Genomic DNA, 27,545 nt, shown 5'->3' on the forward strand with positions numbered 1-27,545 from the left:
TATAATGTGCAGGAGCTCCGTCTAGTTTGTACCAACATTTTTGATATTCTTCTACTGACAGATTATAGACGAAGCTCTCTACAGTATCCTCCAAAATATCCAGGTAATTTCTAGATATTAATGATTCCTCTTGTATCTCGAATTGTTGTTCATTAATATGCGAATTTCAATAGAAAAGATTGTTCTCACGTCACAAAAGAAGCCGGATTTCAAGAAAAATTTAGTTTTAAATTCCTTCTCTCGAAAATTTCGATTCATCTCTACAAATAATTTTTTTTGATAAAATGGATTTTCTTGAATACCTATCAAAATTTCGCAAAATTGAACTCTCTGTTGAGGGTTTTGAGGCTTTATTGCTTGAATTTTGATGAATTCATAATCATACATTTTATGTCTTCCCAAAATTTTTCGAACCGATGAATATAGGATTCATCAGTCAAAATAATTTTATTTGGAAAAATGGATCTTCTTGAATACGTAACAATAACATTCTACAAAATTGAACTTTCTGTTGAGGGTCTTGAGGCTTGAGGCATAATCATGCATTTTATTTCTTCGCAAGATTATTTGAGTCGATGAATATATGAATATTTCATACTCAAATCTTCTTCAGTACTTCTTATCGATGACTCAGGAAATGCGGGAAAATATGCTGAGATATTAATCTGGTTGTCTTCAGAAATTACGAGTCGAGGCAAGTTTTTTGATCTTTTTAAAGTTGATCCAAACGCATTGAAATTGTTCTGAATTCATATAAATTTCTTGAGGTTCATTAGCGGTAGATCCTGATTCCTTTCGTTGATTTTTCTACATTTCTACATTCCATCGTTTTGAAGGCATTTGAAATTTATGAAGTGACGAGAATGTCAGTATCTTCAGGAGAATGTCACAACGGTACTATCAAATACAGTCCGATAATCCGGCACGTTCGGTACCGGCTCGGTGCCGGACTACCGAAAATTCCGATATATCGGACTTTATTAGGCTTTGCCGTAAAACAAATATACTTTGTTTTTTTAACTACATGCATACATAAATCGTAATTATGAGAACCATTAGGTTAATAACACAACACAACAAAAAAATATTTTTTGAATGTTTCCTACACTAAATTAGTCAATTTCTACTAATTTTGGGGTGATAAAAACGAAAATAACAATGAAAAAATTTTTATAAGCTCTGGTTTCTGAGATACACAGTACTTAATCTTAAAGAGTAGTTATACTATACGTGAAAAGTGAAAGTACATAAAACAATATTGTTATGTTTCTTTTAGAATATTTTAAGTACAAAATTAATAAAAAAAAAACATTATTCTTAGTGTTTTGACAAATAAAAGAAGTTTGTACCACCAAATTACAATTAAGTCCATCCGATTCATTGTAAGATCGCTGTCGTTTAGCTTGTCTTTTATAAAACACTTCTGGAGCATCCCTACACACAGACCAGCAGTAGTCTGCAAGCATTGCTTCATTCCAACGGCCCTGATATCTCTGTGCCATTAAGGCAATGTCTTGATGGAATCTTTCTCCATGTTCGTCACTCACAGCTCTACAGTTTTGTGGGAAGAAATTAAGATGAGAGTGAAGAAAATGAATTTTTAAGGACATGTTGCATCCAAGTTGGTGGTAAGCTTGAAGAAGCTCTTTAACCAATGCTGTGAAGTTATCATCTCTTTTGTTACCTAAAAACCCATGTACAACCCCCTTAAAGGCTTCCCAGGCTCTTTTTTCATTTCCTGTTAAAATCATGTCAAAAGCAGGATCATTTACGATTTCACGGATTTGAGGCCCAATAAAGATGCCTTCCTTGACTTTAGCATCACTCAACCTGGGAAACTTTGCTCTCAAGTACTTAAAAGCTTGTCCTTCCTGGTCCATGGCCTTCACAAAGTTTTTCATTAGTCCCAACTTAATATGTAATGGGAGAAGGAGAACATCCTTAGGATCTACAAGAGGCTCGTAAACTACATTTTTCTCATTAGGGTTTAGGTCTCGTGTAGGCCAGTTCATTTTTTTATAGTGAGATTTTCTATCCCGACTGTCCCACAGACACAAAAAACAACAGTACTTGGTGAACCCTAATTGCATTCCTAGGAGTACAGCAATGACTTTCAGATCACCACAGATGTGCCACTTGTGTTGTTCATATTTGATTGATTGGAGAAGTGTTTTCATATTCATATACGTTTCCTTCATGTGAACTGCATGACCTATAGGAATAGAGGGTAGCTGATTTCCATTATGCAGAAGTACAGCTTTCAAGCTTAGTTTTGAAGAGTCTATAAACAGTCTCCATTCAGATGGAGTGTGATCCAAATTCAAGCAGTCCATCAAACCATTAACATCAGAACAAACTACGAGGTTTTCTTTTTTCTCAAAAAAAGGAAGCAAATCTTTTTGACGCTGTCTCTACTGAGATATTTTCACATCATGTTTTAGAAGATTCCACTGTTGTAGTCTTGACCCTAACAGCTCAGCCTTTTCCTTAGACAAGCGAAGATCTCTTATAAGGTCACTCAACTCTGCTTGACTAATTCTGTGCGGATCACTAGACCTATCGCTTACCTCAAAATCAGGGTCATAGGATGTAGAAGGATGGGTTGCTCCTTCTGAACAGTCTTCATCACCTTCCTCTAAAATTTCATAGTTTTGGGGTGGAGAAGGGACTGGCAAATTGTCTGAGTGTGGTACAGGCCGAAGAGCAGATGGGAGATTAGGGTATTTAACCGTTCCTCTTTTCTTCATAGATAAACCTTGCTTAATGGGAGGAGTTAAGCAGAAATAACAGTCGTCTGTATGATTGGTAGGCTCACGCCAAAATGAAAACTCAATATACATATATATATATATAATATAATGATACTATATTTCGAAAACAAGAGCTAATATATAATTTTTATGGTCACTTTCGGTTTTAACACGTGGAAATACATTAAAATCATCTAATTTCAACCCCGAAACAAAAACTTTGTTGTGTTGTGTAATTAAACTACAAATACACTATGCAAATACAACAAACTTTATTTTACATTTCATATAATGACGAAGACGCTTCGTGATTGATTAACTGTGCTGCACTGCACCTGTATTTGTTGTGACAGCCAAGACCAGTGATGCTAACTGCTCAAAATCTTTTTACCTGAGCCTATTTAAAAAAACCCTAAATTCAAACCAAGATACCCCAAATTTGTTTAGTAAATGAAAAATCTAATTAAATATTCAAAGTTGCTATAACATTTAACAGTTAACAAGTTAATGAAATAACTTACCTTCGTATTCTCATTATAACGAAGTTTTAAATAAAAAGGTTATTGAATAATGTTACATAAGATTTTCAAAACATGGTAACTTTTTTATTGCCTTCATGTGAGTACGTCAGCACCTACACAACATCAACTAATGAATAAAAATATAAATATATCAAATGAACACACATGTATGAGCATGAATACTTATACTATATTAATTCCCAATTCATTAATAATTTCGAAAAAGTCATCATCTTCCTGTTCTTCATTTGTGTCGATATCAGTTATTCATTTTCCCCTAAAAACACCCTAAAAAAATTTCCCTCCCAAAAAATCCCCCTTTTCAAATTATATCCCCTGAATTTAGGGGGAAAACCCCCAAGTTGGCATCACTGGCCGAGACTAGCCGGTCCTAATTATTTCCGAACAATACCGAGCGCTTCCGGATGAATCCGAACTACACCGAAAACTTCCGAATAGCACATTTTTTTAGAATTTTTAGAATTTTACCGAGCGGCATTCCAGGCATTCCGGACTGTTGGATGCCGGACTAATGGACTTCTAATGTAGTAGTCATGGCTTGCTCACAAATTGTCGAATGGGAATACCATTATGAAGGACATTTTCACAAATGAAGTCCAAAACTATATAGGTATACGCTTGATATACGTAGAAAAAGAAAAGCCAAGTTCAACAACTTTCTGAATTTGTAATGACATACAGGTCGTTCCATTTGAAATAGTCAAGCAAACGAAAACACTGTATTTTTCAACCAACCTGTATTGAAGTAACAGAGATCAGACTGGAGTCTGGGAAGCCTCCAAGTATCACCTGACTCCTAGCCAAATTTCAATACCATAGTGTTCCTCAAATCAAAGATATCAGCATTTTTAAAGGTCATGATTTCTGAAGAAAAAATTTGAATCAATTCATATTTCGAAAACGAAAAATATCAAGAAAAGATGTCGAATAATTGTTATAGATTTCAAAAATAATATTATATACAGAATGTTCAATTTGAAATATCAAAGTTGCTACTACTTTCTAATGGAAGGGGCAACACCGCATCGTCGAAAATATTTTAGTTGGGTAAAGAATGTCCGAATATGCTCCCCATTGAGTTTTCAAAGTGATCCAGTGCGTGGTTCATCAGAAACGTCTAATGTGCCATCCACCGTGAAACAGCCTGTATAACCTGGTGCAAAAGAACCTCAAACCATATATTTTTTCCATGCAGAATCGTGTTAATTCATGAAAAGCTCAATGAATAGTAACTTTTTTCAAACAGGTCGATATATGATTAAAATCACAAATAATAATGGAATAATACCTAAATACTGGATGATGACTTTACCAGTATTTTCAAATGGATATACTTGTGTTCTTCACAGCCCTCCTTATTTTGGACATGACATAATGTATACACTCCAGTTTTCAATGTTTTCTCTCATTGGCAAGAGAGATCGACCCATATCGAGCGAGAATAAAAATTGATTTCAGAATCGGAATTCTGATTCCATCATATTCGAATTTTTATGTGTCTATGAGGAAAATGTGTTTGATATATTAGCTATCTGAATGAATATTCAAGCTAAGACCTCTGGTGTTGCAAATATCGATTCAAAATTTGCCAGCTCAATAAAAAGCTGCAGTCACCATTTTCATTCACGAAATGGTAAGGAAGGACCTCAGGAAATAGTAGGTTCCGAGTGCCCAATGATGTTTTCGAGTCGAAATTTTGTTTGGGAGGCTACAGTGATAATCCTTAGTCTTCAATTGGAAGAGTGGAAATGACCTGAAATCTATACACTGATAAGCACTTACTAGCACTGACGGTATGAATATATTTTGAACTTGTGATGCACTGCTTGCAACCTTTGGTGTAGTAATGACTATTACTGGAGATGTTCATCAAGTGAACATCTTGAAGATGATCACAAGGTATTTTGAGTTGTTTTCCCACTGCTATTTCCAAGACTTCATTGATTGAGATGAGTCAAGTAAAATTTTGATTTGGAATTACTTGTATTGTTCAGCAAAATAACGAAATTAGAAATGATTGAAATAAAAACAGCGGAAACAATTTTTTTTACTCTGAAACGTGTAGTTATGGGTTGTTTGAAGTCTTTATAAATATTATTGACTTTCTAAAATGTCGTCAACCTCTCAATAATTATTCCTGAAAATATGAGCTTGATCAGTTATTTTATGAATGAAATATCAGTTTTCTCTCTAGCAATGAGTTACTTCGCAAAACTGCAATTTATATAAAAATAATCTGTGATATAACGCCTCTGATCTACATCACTCTCTGGGTAAAATGATATCGTCAGTATTTATCAATTTCCAAAGGCTTTACACTACCTTCGCGAAATTATCCTACTCCTCTTACAAGGCTCATCCGACCTGCAGATGATTCATATTTTTTTCATGAGAGCATACATTTCACGAGAGAGCTGGCCATTTCCAAATGAAACATCCCCTGTTGGGTCTAGACGGCACTGTTAATCAACCTGTCCTGCTACAATCCATTTGTAATGATTAATGTTTAGGTGAATGTAGCATATTTCTCAATCCGTGGTGGAATTAGATATGACTCGAATATGAAATATCATTTTAATGGTTCCTACAAATGACGGAAGTATTTACTGGTTTCGCTCATTAAAACATGAAGTGATTAGATATGGTGATTTGACTTGCCGGTAAACATTGTATTTGAAAGAAAAATCGCCATTGAATGATTTTATGGATTTCAACTCCTTTAAATTATTCAATGTCTCGAAGAAAAATATTGGACTTGGTTATTACAGAAGGCAATATGAATAACTTTATGGTTAATACATTAACCATCCATTCACCATATGAAAAAGTCAAATTTCATAAGAAATACTCTATTTGCTTGACAAAAGAGATCGAAGATAGCACTTAAGGAAGAGGTAAACCTTAGACACGTATTTCAGGTATTTTGCCCATCTACAGTATGGTGCAGCCAAGTGCAAGGATGGACAACACTTGGTTGCCAAAAGATATACAAATGTACGGAGCCATCAGCCGAAGCCAGCCGCACATTTGTGATTGCAGTTGATAGATCATGCTATAGCTACCTGCATGACATTCGGGTCAGGTATTGAGTGTGAATACAGAAGATAATTCATCGGACTAAGCACTCAGGAAAGGGGCAAACCAAAGATACGTGTTTCAGAGTTTTGGCTCAGCATCAGTATGGCGCAGCCAAGTGCAAGGCTGGACAACAAAAATGAGAAATTTGAGTTTCATAAGCTCAAAAAGTTGCCGAGGTCTAGTCCAAAGTAGAGAAGTACAGAATAATGTGTTTTGACATTGTGATGTCCATAATTCTACTTGGAATCTGTTACTTCTTGTTGCCGTCAAAGCTGAGCAGTGACAGCTGATGTTAGGGCATCTAATCGAAAGGAAAGACAAATTTGCTGTCATCAGCAATTCAAAATGTTGGATATGTGATGGAATCGGCCGATACGTATTCAAAAAACAGTTTATTGTGAGATAGTCACCAAAAACGCAACACGTGTTTTGTATAGGATAGCTTTTTGAGGCGTGTTCTTACTAACTAAAATCTACATATTCAATGCTTTATATATGTTTTTACATTTCGCAGTACCTGAATTTTGAGTACCCGAGTTTCACCTAACCAATTAATGTTAAATGTGTACCCGAGTTTGGGAATACATCAATAAAAGTTAATATACTGTAACGAATTGGAGAATTAATGTATCAGTTAATTACCAGTATCCACATTCGAAAAAATATTCAGTAATGGGGAGTTATTCAATTCTATTTGGTCATTAGGTTAATCACCCGAATTCTCCAAATCTATTTATTTCTGAACATTTTAAAATATCCAGTTTTCTTTTCTTCTAAATGTAACACGTCATATCTACTATTGAACTCATGTCCTTCTGCTCAAATATTTGCAAATGTGGTCTTTCCATTCAAGAAACTACTATGCTCTTCAATTCCTTGGGAAAAAGTTTCCCCCGTTTGGCCAATATAAAGTTTTGAGCAAATGCCACAAGTCAACTCATATACTCTGATCTATCCAACACTGAAGTTTCATCTTTCTTGCTTTTAATTTAGATACTTCAAATTTTAAAAACATATATGAAACATTGGATATGTAGATTTCAATTAGTAAAGACACGCCTGAAGAAGCTTTTGTATAGCGAAATACGTTTTTGTAAAACTCTTTGAGTGAAAATGTTGGATTATGGTACTTTCCAATAGGTCCCTGATAACCATTAGCGTTGTTATCCTATAGAGAATCGTCGATGTTTCATTAATTCCAGTGGAGAATTTCGAAAATATGAGCAATGACAGGGTGACCCAGATAATTGGATGTAAATGTTTTGGAGGTGCAATTTCAGGAACTGAAGTAGATGTTAGTTTTCTAAAAGATGTTTAGCACGATATCGACACTGTTTAAAAAATGATATGTGACAGTATTTAGAGTAACATATATATTCAAACAAATTGGCAATATTCTGGAGATGCCCTTTGAAGAACCGAAGTTTAGTGTGATTTCTTATGAACTGTAATGGTTGGAATGATTTTGAAGACGATCCTAGATGGGTCTTCGAATTCCTTTCAACACCCCGGATATCGCTTGTTAACCGAATTTTGATACACTTCGTACATAGAAATGTATTCATCTACAACTCTTTTCATGAGGTGCACCCAAATTCACATCGTTAGGGAAATCCCATCTAGCAATTTCACATAACTGAAACTTCAAAACCGTTGAACCAATACGTGAAAAAACGAACTTTCACAAACAAACCGAACAAAAAATCTAGTTATTCCCTTTGATCTTTCGAAAATCCTCATTATCAGTTTCAATTATTTTGTATTCCAAATTCTCTATTCACGAAATAAGAATGAATGAAACTAACGCAAATATCAAGTGTACTGTACAGAATTATTGAGCTAGGATTAAATTCGCAATAAATGCACAACCAAGTGATTGATCTGCGAGTAACAACAATAACAAACAGTTTGATGAAAGTTTATTCAATGAAAAAATGTTACTTTATCTTCGAGAATTTACTCGGATACCGAAACTATGGAGGCAAATGATTCTACAATGTGTCATTTTTAAGAATATTGATATCTTTCTTGAAGGAAATTATACGGAAACCGTATAAACACGACCATTTTATTTTTAAATAATGAAGGTTCGATGAATATTTCGCGCCTTCACGAATCTATACCCTTTCTATTTTTTGTATAATTGCAAGTACTCATTTGTAATTATGTAAATGAATAAATATCTCATACTGATAATAATCTATTTTCTGCTCTGCATATATTTCGAAATTGGACCGGAAAAATTCAAAAATATGTGAGTATAAACAGAAACGAAATATGAAGTTCCACTTGCCATATCGCTCATACTGTAGAAGAGAATGATTGCTGTTTGTTGTTTGAGTGACAAGGTATTTGATATTGGAGAGCCGCAAAATATATCTGTTGTTTTCTGATGCCCAAATTTCTGATTCTATTGATGACATCCTATGTCTGTTCCCCACACAATTATATAGTATACGCAGATGAGGACACCGGCAGTAGCTAGTTTTTTATGTTACACCCAAATCGATCCAAGGCTTAGGTATGGTATATGTCTCTGGGGAAATTTCACCTTTCACATTTCATTAGTCAGAAAGGTATATTGCGTAGCTTGGTTACATATTCCATTTAGGGACTCATGTAAACCTATTTTCAAAATGTACAGAATTTTAACTATTCCATATATATATATACATTTTTGATATAGCTGTTCATATTTTTCAAAATCACCAGTCATCGGTGAATCATTAAGATGAAAAAACCTCTGAAGAAGCCAGCCATTCGTGCTGGCGAAACGTTAGGATACAGTTTCAAACCACGACAGCCTTCAAACCTGAAAGAACACTGAAAATCTCGGTCGCGATTTAAATATTTATTATTATTATGGTGGTCAGCGGCTGGTTTGCTTCACTATAACTTCCTGCAATCGGGCCAAACCACCACAGCAGAGTCCTATTGTGAGCAAATCGACGTAATTTACCAAAAATTGCGTCAGCAGCAGCCAGCACTGAGCAACAGAAGAGATCCGATCCTGCTACATAACCACACCCGTCCTCACGTTTCACAAATCACCTTCGGAAAGTTAAACAAATTCTGCGTCACCCTCCATACTCTCCAGACCTCTCGCTAACCGACTAACATATTTTAAAGCATTTCGATAACTTTCCCAGCATTTGAACATTCGCGAATCAGGACCAGGCAAAACCGGTTTATTCGAATTTTGAGCACACAAATTTCATGCTGATATGATTGATTGACTTGTGTTACGTTGGCAAACGTGCATTGATCCAAATGGCGCTTATATCGATTGAATTGAACGAGTCTTCACTGAGATATCACAATTTAAAGGATACTCATGAAAACGACAAAACTTTTGAAACAACGTATTTCAGGTAATTTTCTAGTTCTGTTCAATTGTTAGACTCGAATCCCATTTCCTTTCATTTACTTCAATTGTTTTTGTTTCATTATAGTTACTTTGTGATGAAATTAAAATCAGAGAATAGAACTTTTTCATAACAAGCTCTAATGGTATTCTTTGTTATTTTCAATAAAGCATTATTCAATTTGCAACAAAAACAAATCTCAGCTTCACAACGTTAGGGTGTACGTATGAAGTTACCAGGAATTTTCTATTGTGCAATAATGTGTTGAGAGACAAACTGATTTTGTATTATGTCTTGTATTATGCAACATGCACAGTATGCTGTACGAAAAAGCAATATTTTGATAGAAATGAATGGAAAAATCTGCTGTTTTCAAGGTTTTGAGTGGATTTTGCAACTGAATTCTTATTCTTTCTGAATAACAACATGATTATTATTTTCTACATAATGATTTGAAATATCATAGACCTTTCTAATTTTTGCTATATTTCTAATTTTTGTTATACTTTCGTATAACTTGTCCGTTTTTTCCAAATCTGCGGAAAGTACTGGATGTTGACATATTCTCACGAACATAATTTTTGTTTTCCCTAAACTTTTAGTCTAATATGATCCAGACTGGCAACTCAGCGCTATTTCGTTCAGTTTCTTCCTGAATGGGCAGTATGCAGTAACTAGTTCCATAATTCATTCCCAGACGATACCTGCATGAAAGTTTTGCCGTGAATATTCTCAGAAGTATTCTACCAGCACTTGTTATGTTCCACCTCTACCCGTTTGCTGATCTAGTCCCTCACCAAAGATTTCGATACCCAGGGTTTCGAGCCCAACAATGAAGCTGATGATCTATCTAGCATATTTATCAGCTTCATCGTTGCTTGTTAGTGTTCTGGTGTGGTTTGCCAGTTTCTTCAGTCCCTTATAACATTAACAGACCAAACATTTCAAGATGTCAGTCCTGTGTTCATCAATCTACCCAGGAATCGAAATTGTATTGATTGAACGAATAGCTGTGATTCGAATTCCATATACACAATATATTCCTGATTCTAACTAATTAATACAGTTTATTGTATGATTTCCACTATAAACTGTTTTACAAAAACCGCGGTGAAAATCTTACAATAAACTGTGTTATTTAGTTTTAATATAGATTTTCATCAAGTATCAGCCATTTCTATTACATCATACCTGATTCTGTTTCATTATCGGTTTTCAACCCGTCTGTACAGGATGTAACATAAGTACTATGAAATATTCAAGTGATGTTATCTTGAGATAATTTAAAAAATAAGTCTACCACATGTACGCTGATGACACACAGATATATAGAACCTTTGAACCAGATAATGTCATGCAAACTAACAGAGAAATAAATATTGACTTATAATCTTTAAAAGACATATGTGATAAACATCTACTCAAAACAAATCCTCAAAAGTCATGTGCTATTTTGTTCTGCAATGACAATGTCAGGAATGATATATCTCATAATACTATACTGAGGATGAGAAATGACACAATACCTTTTAGTGAGAGTGCAAAGAACTTGGGTTTGATACTAGATCAAAAATTGAGATTCAAAGAACAGGTTAATATTATGTTGAAAAGAAGTTACACTAGCTTGAAGATGATTTACCCACATAGACACTATTTAAGCCAAGATGTAAAAAAAATGCTGTGTGATTCATTAGTGCTTTCCCAATTCAACTATTGTGATATTGTATATGGGCCATGTTTAGATGGTATGGATAGTCCAGAACTGCTGTTTGAGACTCATTTTTGGCATAAAACCAGGCAGAGGATTTCCCATAAAATTAAAGAAATTGAATGGCTCAATATATCCAACAGGCGTAAATTACATATTCTTTGCTACTTCAACAAACTTTTGAAATACAAACAACCCAACAATCTCCATGATAAAGTTATATATAGAAAAGACATACATGATAGAAATACTCGACAAACTTTTTTTATCACCATTCCTCGACAAAGAAAAGAAATTTTCAAACGTAGTTTTTCATATAATATTGCTATTACATGAATACGTATAAGATAACCGACTACAGTAGGTCGTGTTTCTCTTTGAAAAAAGCCATTACTGTATGTTTGCGTGATCTACAAAAATGAAAAATAATTGAAAATATCTCCCAAAAAACTAAAATTCTCACAGCGTCGTCATGTAACCTGGCGGTTTCATGACCTAAAGAAATCACTGCTCTCACAAGTGAAAATGAATTATAAAAAGGTTTCCTATCTTTTCTCTCTCTCTTTTATCTTTTTTTCTCTTGCTTTTCTCTAGTCTTCTTCTTCTTGTTTACTGGTACTAGTCAGTAGGTATATTTTAGTTTTAAGTTTAGTTTGTAGTAAGGGTCTGAGTGGAAGACCAGTTTCTCTCTTCCTGGTGTTGAAATAAAACTGAACTCTCACCTTTTATTTACCTAGTTTTTTTTTTATTGAAACTTAATATAGGTTGTGGATTTTTGAAAAATAATAAACGTGTTATTATTATTATTAAACTTGTATTCGGAAATGCTTCGTGTTGGATATACAGGGTGTTGAAATTAAATTTTTCCGTTCGTCTTTTTGCACGAAATTTGGTATGTAGGGTTTTCTGACGTGGGAAATTATAATTCCGTATTAATTTTCATGTAACGTCTGGAGGGCGCTGTTATTATTCATTTCCAATTGCGCTAACTTTTGACAGTGAACTTTTGGTACTTTTCATGAAAAAATCTAGTTTCCACACCTTTTTCAAGTAAAAAAGGTACACTTTTCAACAACACTGGAAGTAATATCTTTCGAGATATTTACAATTGTCTTTATTGATGCATATTACTTAGCTTCTAGGGCGCTAAGTGAAGATGCTGAGAACATTACAAAAACCAAGTATGTAGTCCCGTCAAAATAAACAAGTTCTTTTTTCGAAATGTTATTCGAAAAAGCATTCAGTTTCGGGATACAAAAAACTAAAATTGCAAAAAATGTATAACAAACTATGTTTTGGAAAATATCAACAATTTGTATCTCGAAAACGACTGATTTTTCGATAAATAATTTATAGAAAAAAGGTGTTTGTTCTGATGAGATCCACAATGTTTGTAACATTCTCAGCAACTTCACTTAGCGCCCTAGGAGCTTCAATATATAAAATTGTAACATATTCAAACAACACTTCATTGTGATATTTTTACTAAACAGTTTCACAAAAAACGCAACACGTGTTTCGCCACACAATGGCTTCTTCGGGTGTGTCTTTACTCCCGAAACGCCCGAGGAGACCATTGTATGGCGGAACACGTGTTGCGTTCTTGTAAAACTGTTTAGTGGGAATCTCACAAAAAGTACTTTTTGAATACATTAGTTATGAATTTTCATCAAGTATCGGCCAATTCCACCATATACAGTGCCATACATAAAGTCCACATCAAATGGGATTTTTTTTGTTCATCTCTTCAAGCAACTTTTGATATCTCCATTAGATTGTGCTTCAAAAATGATGCCAAATGACATGCATATGACCGATCAAGTGATTTCTCTTCCCTGTCAAATTTGAAATTATTTCCAAAAAATGTTCATAAAAGCAGTTATTGCTCGAAATTTCGAAAATCGGTAAAGAGAAAGGATGATTGTTTTTTCATTTTCTACCCATATACCAATTTTAAGCTCTCTAGTACTAATTTAGTTTTTTTACAGTTTTTCGAAAATTTGACATTTGCCGATTTCTCAAATTTAGCCAAACCTCAACAAAGTTAGTGCTTTATGCCTAACTTATCTTTCCAATGCATTTTTATTACCAATTGCAATTCTGAATACAACTTATTTCGCAAAAATTTAAAACACTAGAAAAAATTATGCCAAAAATGATGCAAAGTTGATACAGTTTTTAAAAACAGATGAATATTTCACTTTACTTCCACTTTTTGCGACATAGCTTGATACATAAGCATAATTAAAAAACAATATTAATGAAAAGTCAATAATTTATTCTTTACTGCACTTTTCAAAGAGTTAAAGTTTGATTTACTAATTACGAAAAATTACAACGCAATTAAACTAAGGGAAGGAATTATACGAAAGTAATTTCACATTTACTAAATATCTTTTATGAGGTATGAATGAACAAAATTACTTCAGAAATCAATTTAGATTTTGTTGCCTAGAAATCTAAACCGTAAAAAATTCTAACAAACATCTGTTAAAATAAAGTTATAATTTGAATTAAGAACACTAAATCAAATCGAAATATATGCCTAAACTATGTAAATACCAATAGAAATACAAAATAAAAAGTCACATTTCGGTGTGCCTTCCACCACGTTCAATGCAGTCAATTGTCCTTTTTAAAACATGTTTAACTGCATTCTTTATACTACGGGGTTTCGTGCTTACAACACATTCTCGAATAACTGCCTCTAAATGGTTTATATCTCGAAAAGGTCTTTGCTTATACACCTTTTGTTTTAAGTAACCCCACAAGAAGAAATCTAGTAGGGTTATATCAGGAGATCTAGGCGGCCAAAAGTGTTCCATATTGCGTCTGATTACTTTGCCCCTAAATATTTCCAAAAGACGCTCTTTAACCACCCTTGTAGTATGAATAGGTGCACCATCACACTGATACCACACAACATTTCTCACTTGAAGGGGCATATTATACAAAACTTCAGATAGTTCGGTATTCACAAAGTGTAGGTAGTCCGCAGAATTTAAATTATGTCTAAAAAAGTATGGTCCTATAATTTGATCTTTAATATGCCACACCATACATTCGTCTTAAACGAATATTGATCTCGACATTCGATTACGAAATGTGGGTTTTCTTTTGCCCACCACTTGCAGTTTTGCGAGCTCACAACGCCATTTGAAGAGAAGGTCGCTTCATCTGTCCATAAAATTTGATAAGGAAAATGATAATTTTCTTCTTTTTCCCCTTGAAAGCAAAAAGAAAAATACAAGCGCATATCGAAGTCCCTTTCTTTTAATGTATTGATAAATTTCGGTTTATAAGGCGTAAATTTATTTTTGTATAAAATACGTCGTACACTCTCTCGGTTAACATCTGTTCTATCTGAAATATCTTGAATACTTGTTTTTTTATGTTCTACGACATCCAAACATATTTCAAATTCCACTTCTTCACTATGTCTAGAAGGGCGATGTGCTTTTCTAAAATTACTGTCAACCGAGCCAGTAGATTTTAACTTAGCTATTATCCTACTAACTGTTGACTGATGAATATTTCTTGCAGGATGTCTGGCATTGAAAATATCAGCTACCGGTGACCGGTATTCTCGCCGCATATTAAAACGATTTAAATTTTCTCTTGAAGATTCAGCATTTTTAACAATACACTAGACAACGAATAAACTATTTTAAATCTAAAACTGATAAACACTATTTTGAGTTATTCAACAAATGTCATATGACAATAAAATATTTTGCTTATTCAGTTCAGTTCAATTGTTTCCACAGTACCCTTAGTTTAATTTCGTTGTAATTTTTCGTAATTAGTAAATCAAAGTTTAACTATTTGAAAAGTGCAGTAAAGAATAAATTATTGACTTTTCATTGATTTTGTTTTTCAATTATGCTTATGTGTCAAGTTATTTCGCAAAAAGTAGAAATGAAGTGAAATATTTATCTGTTTTTAAAAACTGTATCAACTTTGCATCATTTTTGGCATAATTTTTTCTGGTGTTTTAAATTTTTGCGAAATGAGTTGTATTTAGAATTGCAATTGGTAATAAAAATGCGTTGGAAAGATAAGTTAGGCATAAAGCACTAACTTTGTTGAGGTTTGGCTAAATTTGAGAAATCGGCAAATGTCAAATTTTCGAAAAACTGTAAAAAAAATAAATTTGTACTAGAGAGCTAAAAATTGGTATATGAGTAAAAAATGAAAAAACAATCATCTTTTCTCTTTACCGATTTTCGAAATTTCGAGCAATAACTGCTTTTCTGAACATTTTTTGGAAAAAATGTCAAATTGGACAGGGAAGAAAAATAACTCGATCGGTCATATGCATGTCATTTGGCATCATTTTCAAAGCACAACCTAATGGACATATCAAAAGTTGCTTGAAAGCATGAAATGCTAATTGTTGGCATAATAGGCGGAGTTCAGCTTAAAAAAAATGATATGACAATATTATTTGACTATTCAATTGAGCTGCTCTTCCACTGAACCTCATAACGCGCCATATAACGAAAAAGTAAATAAATTGAAAAACATTCCTAACATTATCATCGAGGGGTGTTCTGCTTCTTCAATACAATTATTTTCAGATTCTCTTTAAACTTATCTAACTTCATCTCTTTCAAACTGTTTGGAATTTCATTGTAAATTTTTGAGATCTGATAACTGTACGATCTTACATATTGTTGTGTTTTATGCAATGGGGGTGTTAAACGCCCTTCAAACCTCAAGTTCAATGTATGTACCAACAGCTTTTGAGATTATCACATTCAGACAAACACGGCGGAGAATTTAATCTATTTAATTTATTGATATACAATATGCCAAACGGTCATATCCAACAAAATAACCACCAGACAAAACTGACGAAATTCAATACAATCTTTGAACCCCTATTTTCTCCCCTTGGGGTAAAAATTCCTGATTCCCTTTCTTGATGCTTATATACTCTATACAAAGACCCTACCTGCATATTTCAAGATTCTGGGTTTAGTAGCAATAGGTATCCACTTATACAATACAAGCTCTTCCCAGCTGTTTAACCGCGTTACCGTGGCAACGTACCCTATGTGTTATTCCAGGTCATAATCTATATATATATATATATATATATATATATATATATATATATATATATATATATATATATATATATATATATATATATATATAACTTACATTTGAATCCGTTGAGCTGTTTAGGCGTGGAAAAGTAAAAACGTATATACATATATTACATTCATCCATCCTAATGAACTTCACGCATTTATAATATTAGTAGGAGTAGGATTAGTAGAATTAATAATGTATTTCATTTTAATCCCTTCAGTTTTTTTGTGAAAAAAAACATTGTACTGAATTTCGTCTAATTTGAAGTTAAAAACCTGAAGTTTTGGGTTAATGAACAAATATTTTAATTATTTGTTTAAAATGATCTATCACTAAACCTGATGTGACAAACCAAATTCTTGGCGGGCGAATCCGTGGGCAACAATAGACTATAATAATAAATTGCCAACCCAAATAGTGCAACTTTCATCATAAGTAAACGTCATTTCAAACAAAACTTCACTTTAGACTTATTGGATTTTTTATTGACATTTTATTTTTTTTTAAATATAAATTTTATTTTGAGTTGCAATTTGCAATTGCTTGAAAGGCCTTTAACTTGAAATGAAGTGAAACATGTCTTTTTATTAAAATGTATAAACGATCTTCATTCAGCTTGGATATTTAGGAATACTTAGTCCTAAGAAAATAATCCTGCTTCCAACAAACGAATTACACTCTTGTGACTACATCTATACGAGTACATGCAGCACAATGAACATGAGATAAATACCAAGGATGATAAGGACTCAGAAGATATAAGACACTCTCAAATCCAAATAGACTTCAAATGCTGGATAAACCCGATTTACATATTATCCACTTAGAGAAAATAAACTCAGTGGCGCAGTCTGCACAAATACACCGCAATCGGAGATAATGTAATTTGAACTGTACTGAAGAGACTAAGTGAATTTGTCTATGTAGTGCCTCAGGGAAGTGTAGTTTGTTTTAGGTTATCTAGGAGAGTATTCTGGCAACTGAGAAGCCGGTTGAAGAAAAATTAACCATAGCACTCAGGCTTGTATTGTTAGGAACGATACAATGTTTGACATCGTAAAGTAATTACCTTTGTGATGACTACGCTTTGTGGATTCAAGAGCTATATCTGACTTGAAGAAATGATCCCCAAAAAAAGAATGTGGAAAATTACCATGACAAAAACAATCGGGAACTGAATATGTATTTATCAATAACAATAATATACTGATATACTGAAGAGGATTTTTCATTTAACTTTTTTGAAAAACTGTTATAAAACAAAAAACTCAACACACACTAGAACGAGCGCAATGTTTTTAATGACCTTCTTTGAGTATTCTCACGATGCATGATCTGAAAAAATTGGAAATTGTAATGTGTATACCGGGCAGAGTTTTTAGTTCATCCCGACAAGTTGCTGCGTAAATCCAAAGTAAGATCACTGAGAAAAATATTTTATTTACCAGCAACCTGTCGCTGGCGTATCAAAAAAAAGATTGGAAATTATATTAGGTTGTTTCAAAAGTTTTGTCCATTTTGATGATATGTGTTTTTTGTAGCTCCATATCTCAATAAATATTCATTCTATTGTGTCCTGATATATCGATAGAGAATTTTGTGCATTCCATTTAAAACGAGTAACTTTTGGAACAATGATTTTCAGGAAAAATAAAAAAAACTCCTAAACAATAGTATAACTAGGACACATTTTGACATATTCACATTTGATCTCACTTTCCCTATCACAGCCCCAGAGCATGTTAATATTTTTTTTGAAAGGATCAATTGTTTTGCATTATCAGATGATTCATGATGAACAGATTTAAACAAAGTAGAATACATTATGGTTTGAAGCTCATAGTTTGGAAGCTAAAAATTATCTGAGTTGAAAACAAGCCACCCTGAGTGAACTTCTGTACAATCCTAGGTTTCATAGGTGTTTTTGTGAAGTATACTTCAAAGAAGTCTTATTTTGCCTAGTCGAATTTGAATTCGATATTTTCTTCATTTTGTATTTATCTCATTCTACAATAACGATTACCTACCAGGTGAAATTACAATTGGTGTTTCTGTTTCTGTGAATTCTTGAGAAGCAATGGTTTATACGCTTCGAGAATGGATTGAAATGGTGAGTCTGTACTACCAGAATGGAAATAGTGCTAGAGCTGCTGCCCGTATGTTCAATGATAATCGTCCAGGAAGAAATGTACGACACAAATACGTTTCGGAATCATTGAACCAATTTATGGAATCTGTATCTGTTAACAATAGAAAGCTTAACCGTTCAGGAGTTGTCAACGATGAAGCTATTTGTTTTTTTTTTCTAATTTATTTATTCGAAAATAGGAAATCCGAATATAAATACAAGTCCAAAAAGGTAAAAATAGTATATAAAGAATATTGAAATAGTATAAAAATTCTTCTAACCCTAAAATACGTTCGAATAATAAATAAATACAAGAAACTAAAAAGCTAGAAATATAAATGTGTTCCTGAGAATATTGTCCCATAACACAGAACAAATCAGGAGTATTCAGAATAGTTAGTTCCATATTACAATTATACTAGGGCATAAAAACTATTATTCGAGTGGGTAGGTAATGAAATATTCAACATATCACAATCTAACACGATATACCACAATGTATACAGAACACATAAAAGCTCGAACCAAAAAAACAATTCGATGATGTGAAACATAAAAATTAAAAAAATTCTGAAAATTCATAGACTACGTGATGTAATATATATTTTCAACTGAGCCTTGAATGAATATAAAGTAACAGAATCTTTAATGTGTTATTGGTTGAATGGTTATTGTTTAATGGTTATTGGTTGAAATCATTCAAACCTCTGAAAAACAACGATTTCATAGATTGTTTTGTTTTTGTCCTGGAACTGTGGAATTGATTGGTGGTTCTTGTGTTGTAGTCATGAATTTGATTATTGTACGTAATGAAGGAATCAAAATATTTTGGTAATAAATTCCTGGTTATTTCATAGATAAATATCATACTCGAGTAATACAGTATATCTGCCACATCATATCACTTGGAGGCATTTTAAGATGATTCTTAAACCTCGATTTTGCAGTTTCTGTAACTTCTGTATATTGTTTTTATCTAAAAGATAAAGCAGAGTGGAACAATAATCAAAATGGGGCTGTATAATGGTTCTGTATATTGTTATTTTTGAAAACATGGAAACTTCCGATGAAATCCTGTGGATTTTTTTTTTTTAAATTTTTTCAACAAATATAGTCACAGTGTGCATTGAGTGTTAGTGATTCATCCAACACGAAGCCTAAATACTTGAATTCTGACACCCATTCAATTTTGTCTCCCTCCACTTCGAGTTGAAGCTTTTCATAGTCAATTGATTTCAGTTTATGTTTCTTACTAATTATCATTGATTCGAGTTGAAGCTTTTCATAGTCAATTGATTTCAGTTTATGTTTCTTACTAATTATCATTGATTTGGTTTTATTCGTATTAATTTCTAATATATTTTCGTTTAAATATATTTCAATTTATTTTCAACAATCGATGCGCTCAACTGTTTCTACAGCGTCATGTCCATAGCATGCAAGTAACGTATCATCTGCAAATAAATTCAAAAAATCATAACCTTGTATATAATTTACATCATTCAGGTAAATTATAAACAGCAGTGGTCCCAGGACGCTCCTTTGAGGTACGCCTATATTGTTTGAAATTTCATTTGAGAAACATTTTCCCAGTCTAGTTACTTGTGACCTGCCGTTAAGATAATGTTTGAACCAATTTAAGGCTATTCCATCGATTCCATGATATCTCAGTTTACGAAGTAATATTTGCCTGTCGACAGTTTCAAATACCCTCTTGAAATCAAGGAACACTGCTACTGTAAATTTATCACTATTGATTTCATTCTTCCATTATGAAACTGTTAATTGAAGGGCAGTTTCACACGAGTGGTGTTCTCTAAATCCGGATTAATTTCCTATAAACAGGTTATTTTCAGTAAAGTACCTAGTGATTTGTTCATGTACAAAACTTTCTCAATAACCGGTAAAGTATTTATTGCTCTGAAGTCTGACATTTTAACTGAATTATTTATTTTTGGGATGGGAATAACTGTACTTTTTTTCAACATATTTGGAAAGTTACCGGACGACATTGATGTTTGTATTAAGTTTAGGATATGAAATCCAAGTGTAAAAAATGTTGATTCAAAAATGTAGCAGATATCACTTCATCAGCATTGCCTTTATTTTTGAGAGAAAAAATAATTGACTTCAGCTTACTTATATCAATCTTCTCGAATTCAACAAATCTCGTTTCTATATTATTTAGATTTTGAGGAGACCAATGTTTTACACTTACAATAGAATTGGAGATATCTTCAACACTTTCAACAAAAAATGAATTGAAGTTGTTAGCAGCTTGTATCTCCGTTCTCGCTTTGACGACAGCGCCATTAGTACTAAAATTGATAGATTTGAAATTTAACGGTTGTTTGTCACATTTTATCAATATTTTCATTGTTTTCCACATTTCCCGCAAGTTATCACTATTCGCATCAATTTTGTTTTCATAGTATTGAGACTTTATGATTTTTAACATATCAACAACTTGATTCCGTCTCAGTTTATATCGCTTCCAGGACTCCTCTTTGTCAATGCCGATACTTTAAATGAATTCTTTGTAACCCCTGTCTCCAAGTTTCGAAGCAGATCTGATTTCGTCATCATACCAAGGGACTTGATTTGATTTATTCTCAATTTCAACAAGTGGCGCAATATCATTTAATAGTGTTTCACATTTTGACTCAATATTACTGTATATTTCATTCACATCATTAGACCCGTTCAACCAATCGCATTCAATTAGTTGCAAATTAATTTTATGAAAAACGTCATCATTTAGTCTTCGCGTACAAAATGTATTACTCACTATTTGATCTTTGTTGTGTAAGTTTACGGTTATTATAAAGTGATCTGAATCACTGGTTCATGATGTATACAAACTTTCACATTATTTTGATTTGATAGCACATAATCAATTGAAGAAGAACTATGAGATGATTTTGATAAATGTGTCGAGTTTTGTGAAAGTCTCACTGAACGGATCAACTTGCATCAAAATTTCTTGCATAAAATTTGTTTTTCGGATGAATGTACGTTTAGTTTGAATGGAGAGGTGAATCGGTAAAATTGTCGATCTTGGAGTGATACGAATCCTCATTTATACCGTCAAGTTCATTCCCAACGACCTCAAAACTGAATGTTTGAGCGGAAAATTCAGGTGACCACATCATGGCACCTTTTTTCATCGATGATAATTTGACTAGTGATAAATATTTGGATATGTTGGAGAATCGAATGATACCGTGAATCAATAGGGCAATTGAGAAGGATATAAATTTATTCGAAAACGAAATAGTGTTTTAGTAGGATGGTGCACCTCCTCATTGTGCAGCTCTAGTGCGACAATTTTCGGATGACCATTTTCCCGGTCGCTGGATTGGCAGGAGAGGTCCTACAGATGAGTCACTAAGGTCTCCGGATCCCACAACTGTAGATTTCTTTCTACGGGGTCATTCGAAGTCTAAATTGTATGAGATAGAATCAACAATATTAGAAGATTTGAGAAAGAATAACATGAGGCATTACAGAGAAATAACTCTCGAGATTCTCAACTATGTGAGGGCGGCAATGGAAGCTCCTCTGAACCATTGTATGGAAGTTGGTGGAAACGTTTTTGGATGAGGTTCACCAGTTGCTCTCTACTCAGATGACGATCGTTTTGATTCCGAAGTGCAGTGATGGATCCATGTTTCATCCATTGTTCATAATAATTTCAAAGCTATTGCTTTGCTTGAACGGTATTTTTTCCAGTCAAAAAGTAGTGTAAAATCAAAACAAGAAATTGTTCTTGATCCATTGTTTTGAAAATAACAAAAGTAGTGTCACTCTCAGCACAGTAAATCACGAACTTATGAGTAGAATATCATGAAAATTCAACAGCTCTCTTTTGGTTAGTACTAACTGAAAAAGTGATGGATGCAATAAGACTAGTGCCATCTATGTGTTAGGCCCGAGACTTTTCAGCCCAGGTTGTACATTATAGGAATCAAATGTTTTTTTATTTGAATTTGAATACAGAGGGGTATATTAATTTTCAATATTTTTTTTCAGATGAACTGCATCGTTCCCAAAAATCGAATGAATACAAAATAGTGCTCATCTATGAAACTGGACTGAAAAATTTTACATGAAACAGAAGCAGTCTTGTGCTAAGCAGTGAATAATTTGTGATTCTAAAGAAGTACATGTGTGGATTCTCTTAGAAAACTTTACTTGTGAATAATGCACTAAACTGACTCAGTGACAGTGTACAGAACACGTTCCTAATGGGGGCAGGACATTATTTGCCGATTAACTCGGCCGCTTCGCATAAAATATCATCAAGTTTCGTGGTTTCCTGTAGTCTTCTACTTCTCGTTTTGCATTTAGGTAAGTTCCTATATTATATGCATGATTTGATACTCGATTAGATCTTAATATTGAAAATATGCAATCCTGGAACTTGTGATGCACTGTTTGGAACCTTTGGTGTAGTAATGAATATTACTGGAGTTCCTTCCCAACACCAAATCGTTATTTTTAACACCCCGACATGTGTTTCGATCACCAAGTGATCATCTTCAAGAGGAAGATCAAACTGTAGTTTAATCTTCTTATCTGTAGGGCTTATGTTTTGTCCTCAAAAAAAAAAGTTTTCTAATATTTTTCAATCACTTAAGTTGGTATAAACATATATTTCACAAGTTAAAGATCCAATTGTTGATGAGTATCAAAAGATAAATAGAAGTATATTCCATCGTTTTCCAATATTTTCCATTTGATAAAGTGTTAGAAAATAGTCAACCGTCACTGAGACTTTGATATATAACCTTCGTCCTCACACTTAACGCACGTACCACTGAAGATGTCTGTCACAGTAGTAGACGAAATGTTTGGTACTTCAGGTTCCATTCTACCACGGCCTACTATATTTGATTCTGTTCTTTTCAATAGTGTACACAGCTTGTATATTTTAAACAGATTCGATGGAATTTCTAATAATCATTTTTGAGTGAAAACTGGTCCAAAGTCGAAACTGAAACTTCACTACTTTCAGAAACGAAAGAGGTTTGCTAGGCAACATATTATATGAAATATATATATAAATGATCTTGTAGGAAAAAAACCCAAAAAAGAAGTAGATTTGGAGTTGAATCCGAACACATAAAACTGCAAATAGGATTTGATGACATTTCTGTTAGGATCTTTGAAAATCTTCCAGATAATGCTCTGGACCATCTAGTATCTCTGATAAATGGATCCTTCAAAGAAGGCATATTTCCACAGTTTCTCAAAACATCAATTGTCATACCGTTCTATAAAGGTGGTGAAGTGAGCTCTCCTAGAAATTTTAGGCCCATTTCACTCATTCCTACGTTAGCCAAAATCATCGAAGGACTCGTTGAGAAAAGAATGTTTGACTTTTTGCAGGCGTGTGATATATTGAGCATCAAACAGTTTGGATTTCAGTGCAATAAGAACAAAAATGATGCAATTTTTTCACTTTTATATGAAATATATACTGGAATCAATGATGGGGAAGTTGCGGCGGCTGTGTTTTGTGATTTATCGAAAGCTTTTGACTGTGTGAATCATGAGATACTGCTGCGAAAGCTCCACCATTACGGATTTAGAAATAAGGCACATTCATGGTTTACGACATATTTATCTGGCCGCACATAAGTAGTAAAAACAAAAACAATGTCAAGCTTACGTAATATACAATGTGGTGTTCCGCAAGGATCAGTCTTAGGTCCAATTTTGTTTTTACTATATGTCAATGACTTGACGATTCTTGACATTTCAGGAAGTTTCACACTATTCGCCGATGATACCACCATACTGTGGCATAAAGATAAGGAAGCCGATCTTCAACAGGTCATCAATTCGGATATAATAAAGGTTAAAGAGTGGTGCGACTCAAACCTTTTATCCTTCAATATATTAAAAACCAAGATAGTGTCCTTCAAATGCGCAGTATCTGATATTTATATCAACCAGATCATTGAAAACAGTGTGTTTTCTAAATTCTTAGGACTATACATTGACAACGGTCTCAAATTTAATGAACATGTCAACCTGAATGAAAAATTGTCCTCTGGTTGTTATGCTGTAAAAATTGCTGCAAACGAACTAGGTTACACAATCGCAAAGTCAGTATACTACTCCTTGATAGAGTCACATTTGCGATATTGTATCCCATTCTGGGGAGTGTGCAGTGGAAATGTTCTTCAAAGTGTTTTACAAAAAAGAGCCCTGAGATACCTCTGTAAATTAAAATTTCACGATTCGAGTTTACTTCAAGCAACATAACCTTCTCACGGTAGTGTGTATATTTATACTTGAAACAGTGTCTCATTTATAAACATAAACAAAATTTCATTACAGATAGTAGATATACCACCCGCCAAAGTAACCATATCAAACTACCGTTACCATATTCCACTCTAGTTAAGGACTCCATTATATATAACGGCTGCAAGATGTACAACCACCTTCCAAATTATATCAAAAATATACAGTCCAACACTGGCTTCAGAAAAGCTGTAAAAAGAGTTCTTTCCAATAGAACCTATTATAGTTTGAAAGAATATTATGCGGATATAATAGACTAATAATAAATATACCCAAACTTCACATTTTGATATCATTTACCTACTATTGTTTGTTATATTTTAGATTTTAAATGAGTGATCGATTGCTTTTTAACAATTTAATTTTATAAAGTAATGACTACGTATACTATGTATGCTAAGTAAATAATTATCTAAATGTTATTCATATAATTTAATTTATTTTATTTATACAGGCTTTGTCAACAAAATGTTATTCTTTGATGATAAAGCATATTCTGATTGATTGATTGATTGATTGATATTAGGCTATCAGGCACCGCAATGTTTAATTTACCGGCTGTAAATGAAGGTAAGTTTATTTACTGGACAGAATGAATTAGATTATATCTTACCTAAAATGGAACAGAATATCAAAGGTTCCAAAATTGCATTCCTTGTCTTGATGTTCCTTTAGGAAAGTATGGAACTTCAGAAGCCAGATTCGATCATATGAATATTGATAAAGTAGATCCATTGTCTATATCAAATGGTTGTTTTCGTGAAGCCATAGAACCATTTCCGATGACAGATATGTATGTTGAGAAAGTAGCAATAACTTTTGTCTTGATCACAAGATTTAGAGCACCAGCTGGAAAAACTGCCAAATAAGACAATTTGAGAGTTTTTCATTTGAAGAATTTCTGATAGTTTTGGGATCTTAGCATTATGGAACTGTTTTCTACCATACTTGGTACAATAAAATGTTGTTCTTTTGAGAGTTGGTCAGCTGATTCATCAAGGATATTACTTGGTGTAGAAATTCTTTCAAAAGAAAATTCGGGTGGAATCAGTTGTGCTGAAATGGTATATGAAACAACATTGAGAATTCCAGGGAGATGATTATAGAAAAAACTCAATCTAAATCATGAAGAATTCTTGACGAAATTGAAAATCAGAATGAAGGAAATGAAAATATCCCTAACAGGTTCTGACCACACTGACAGAAAAATGCTTACCCACAAAGAACAACTCAGTGCTATTCACATGTATGTCAGAATACATTATGTGAAGAAACTTTTGCATCAATTATATTTATCTATAAAATAAAAATATTTTACCTTATGGAATAATGAAAGCATATGTATCAGTGGAAATTAATACTACACGTTTCGTCTGTTATTGCGACGAATATCTTCAGTGTTATATGCATTGACTGCGAGTATCTCGAAGTCTCAGCAACAACTGACTCAGCAATAGTCGTTGATGAGACTTCGAAATACTATCTTCGTCCTCGCAATCAACTCACATACTACCGAAGATGTCTGCTGCAGAACATATAGACATGAGTCTTGAGACGTGAGTCCAAAGTTTCCACTGATGGAAAATGCATTTCATGTGAATTGAGTTCAAGTTTTCGAATCAACGTTTGAAATCAGTTGTTTTACTAAATGAGTTTCTAAACAGTTTTCTGTTCTTCAGTGGAAGATACATTATTTTTGAAAGAACATTGTTTGGAGTTATGCCAATCTCATTGAATACCGAATGTTTCTTGTTCATGACGTTTGAATCACGGCAAACTGAAACAGCATGAAATAGAAGAGCGATGATGATATCCAAACTCGATAGATGCTTTACACTTATCAGCATATCAAAATACGTCAATGAATGTTCAATACACAACTTCGAATCGTGACAAAAATGAACGCTAGACAGCACGTGGAACTTTCCACAAACAATGAATAACACGTATTCACATTATAATGGAGAACTTTCTAACTTTCGTCGAACAACTTTGGATTTCAATTGTTACTTTCTTTGAATTTCCTGTTTTTCACTTAAATTTTCTGAACGTCATCGTCCACGAGGCTAACGAAAATATAAACTTCATTGACTTTCCTACAAGTTCGCTAAATAGCAGAATTGAAAATCAATCGAATTCACCACTTAATAAAACAATTCTTTCGAGAAGAGAGGTTGAATCATACTCTGCAGCTCTATTTGCTTTATCAATGATAAGAAGACGTACCTATAGAGTTGGAGAATCACATAATATATTATGTACTTTGTCATGATATATTATGTATTCGTAGTTGCCATGAACGCAAATTTCAGCAGACTGTTTCTGTTAACGTTGAGTTTACGCACTTCAGTCTTTTCACTCACATTCCTTGCTCAGGAAGTCTACACATTTCTATTTGAATTTATGATGAATATCACTGAAGTTTTTTCCCAACACCAAACCGTTATTTTAACACCTCGACAAGTGTTTCGATCACCAAGTGATCATATTAAAGAGGAAGATAAAAAAAGTTTGATCTTCCTCTTGTAGATGATCACTTGGTGATCGAAACACGTGTCG

The 27,545-nt window shown here is 33.4% G+C and overlaps 1 protein-coding gene across 2 annotated transcripts in view; it reads left to right on the forward strand.

Annotated features, from left to right (window-relative positions):
- Positions 1-27,545, forward strand: part of LOC111504605 (uncharacterized) — a 346,996-nt gene that overhangs the window by 134,287 nt on the left and 185,164 nt on the right. For both annotated transcript variants that reach the window (XM_074181482.1, XM_074181483.1), the window contains exon 2: positions 22,704-23,021. In XM_074181482.1, coding sequence (XP_074037583.1) covers positions 22,919-23,021 — 103 coding nt within the window. In that variant the 5' untranslated portion in view covers positions 22,704-22,918. The remainder of the gene's footprint in view (positions 1-22,703; positions 23,022-27,545) is intronic.

The sequence above is a fragment of the Leptinotarsa decemlineata genome, unplaced genomic scaffold (genome assembly GCF_025532065.1).
Source record: "Leptinotarsa decemlineata unplaced genomic scaffold, Ldec_3_MD MMD2_tig00026314_RagTag_RagTag, whole genome shotgun sequence".
Taxonomy (NCBI): Eukaryota; Metazoa; Arthropoda; class Insecta; order Coleoptera; family Chrysomelidae; genus Leptinotarsa; species Leptinotarsa decemlineata.